At 40.3% G+C, this 2523-nt stretch overlaps 1 protein-coding gene across 2 annotated transcripts in view; it reads right to left on the bottom strand.

The window, feature by feature from the left end:
• Positions 1 to 1130: 1130 nt before the first annotated feature.
• The window catches only part of LOC107095710 (neurocalcin-delta A-like), a 40100-nt gene continuing 38707 nt past the window's right edge, over positions 1131 to 2523 (bottom strand). Inside the window, exon 2 of one of the 2 annotated variants that reach the window (XM_015391950.1) lies at positions 1131 to 1614. In XM_015391950.1, the coding sequence (XP_015247436.1) occupies positions 1146 to 1583 (438 nt within the window). In that variant the 5' untranslated portion in view covers positions 1584 to 1614 and the 3' untranslated portion in view covers positions 1131 to 1145. Of the gene's footprint in view, positions 1618 to 2523 lie in introns of both variants that reach the window. The other variant, XM_015391949.1, reaches the window with a different exon arrangement.

The raw sequence follows: 2523 nt of genomic DNA, 5'->3' as shown, positions 1-2523 counted from the left end.
TGTCCCCAGGAATGGTGGTCTACACATGAAGGGGCACACAGTGCAATGGCCCGCCTTGCATGCAAGTACTTGGCAACACCAGCTACATCAGTACCCTCTGAAAGGTTGTTTTCACTGTCTGGGCATGTTGTGCAAAAAAAGCGAGCTTCCTTGTTGCCTGAAAATGTCAACAGGCTTGTCTGTTTGAGTAACTGGCTCAAAGCAAAGTAGTAATAGCCTTACCTTTTATTGGTAACCGTTACTGTTCTTTCTTTATGAAATAAGAGGCTGGGTTCTGGCAAATAAAGAGTAGTAGCCTGACTGCTATGTTCAAAGCAAACTTGAGAAAAATATTAAGCCATGGTTTAACTGCACTATAGGCTGAGTCCTAGTTTACATTACATGTGCACTTTGTAATTTAATTTTGTATCGCCCTATTTTGATCCTTTGAAAAGGGCTGTTGAAGGGGCTGTTTCTATTCTTTTCACCCTTTCACTAATGGACAGTGTATTACATTGTGAGAGAGATTACTGTTCCAAGTGAAAATGTTAGAGTGAAATTGAACACTACAGTATGCCAATGTTGTTTTCAATAAAAAACATTTGCATAAAGCAACCCAATCCACCTTTCCATATTCATAAGATCATTAAAATGAGAAAAAATAATGTGACAAAGAAATCAAGGGACATTTAGAAGAGATAAAAATGTGCGATTAATTGCAAGTTAACTATGACATTAATGTGATTAATCGTGATTAAATATTTCAATCGTCTGACAGCACTAATAATTATGGATTAAAGTATAGTGGACATTTTATCCCAGAAATGCAGGCAAGAAATTACAATAGATTTATGCTACCCCCACAACTTAAAGCTGATCGTTTACTATACCCTGTATTTAGACAACATGGATTTGTAAATTAACACATTTATTTTTTAGTAAAGGCTTTCATAAAATCTAGCTAGTCTTTATTTGGAAAATACGGATGATGTGCTTGTTCATTTTCCTGTTGGAAAAGTGTAGAATGTCTGTGAGGATCTGGAGCCTGTCTGCTTTCGGACACCATTCTGTGGATTAGTCCCTGCCTGGCCACCCCTATAAAAATTTTCTGTCTACAACGCTGTGTGTGGGTGTGTGTATGTGTCCCCTAAACATTATAAACTGGTTCACAATGCTATGTGTGTGTGTGTATGTGTGTGTGTGTTGTTTTCCACAGAGAGACTGACCTGTACAATCTCCAGCATCTCAGATTTACTGATGTACCCATTCCCGTCCAGGTCGTACATACTGAAGGCCCATTTCAGCTTCTGCTCCAGCTTGCCACGTGATGTCACACTTAAAGCGATTATAAACTCCCTAAAATCTATTGTCCCATCACCATTAGCATCGAAAGTGCGAAAGACGTGCTCAGCAAACTTGGAAGCATCTCCGTATGGAAAGAAGTTGCCGTAAATCTTCTTGAACTCCTCCATGGAGAGGTTCCCGCTGGGGCAGTCCCTCAGAAAGCCCTTATACCACTCCTGGATCTCATGCTCAGTGAAGTCGGTGCTCTCCAGCAGGTCTTGCATCACCTCAGGACGCAGCTTGCTGTTCTGCTTCCCCATGTCTCGTTTGTCCTGTCGGTCACTCAGCTCGCTGCTGGGAGACACAGAGGAAAGAAGCGGTTGATTTCAAATTTCACATATTTCTCAAACAGTGAGTTTTGACATATGCATTTTATAAAATTCATGTAAAGAAAAAGATTGAAAGATACATTTGATGAAGTCTTGTTCTAAATAGAGCACGACTATTAGGACCAAAACTGTGGGACGGTCAGTGCTCTGCTATCTGCGTAAGGCTATGTCACACTGACATTACGTATTTACCCTTGATTTGCCATATTTAGGTTGGATTAACCATCTGGTAACTCCATTCTAATGCTGTGTGAGGGTTCAGAGTGGTCGGCTAATTATGTGAAAACATTTCCTTAAAAGCAGCCAATCATAGGCAGCCCTTGTTCTGCGGTTAGCTCTGTCATCATGGTATCATATATCTGTACCGTCAGCTCGTTTGACAATGAGCAAACTGAAATACATCAAGCAGGCCCCTGCTTAAAACCTTCTAAGACTCTGAGGTAGCATCAGCCGTCTTCTACTCTGTCGTCTGCTGGGCCCCTGGCAGCGTAGAGGGGACAGAAAGAGACTGCACAACCTGGTAAGAAACACCGTTTCTGTCCAAGGCTGCACTCTGGACCAAGCTTACATCCATCATGGACAACACCTCTCACCATCTGCACCAGACTGTAGAGGAGCTGAGCAGCTCCTTCAGTGAAAGACTTTTACACCTTGTTGGTAAAAAGGAGCGCTATCACAGGTCATTCATCCCTGCTGCAACCAGTATCCACAATGCAACACTACAACCGCAATAACTCAGCAATGTATAATGTGCAATTAATATTTGATAGTCTGCGCAATAACCTGTTTCTATATATATATATATATATATATATATATATATATATATATATATATATATATATATATATATATATATATATATATATAT

Source organism: Cyprinodon variegatus, unplaced genomic scaffold (assembly GCF_000732505.1).
Source record: "Cyprinodon variegatus isolate N-32 unplaced genomic scaffold, C_variegatus-1.0 Scaffold566, whole genome shotgun sequence".
Classification (NCBI taxonomy): domain Eukaryota; kingdom Metazoa; phylum Chordata; class Actinopteri; order Cyprinodontiformes; family Cyprinodontidae; genus Cyprinodon; species Cyprinodon variegatus.
This window is presented reverse-complemented; position numbering and strand designations above follow the sequence as displayed.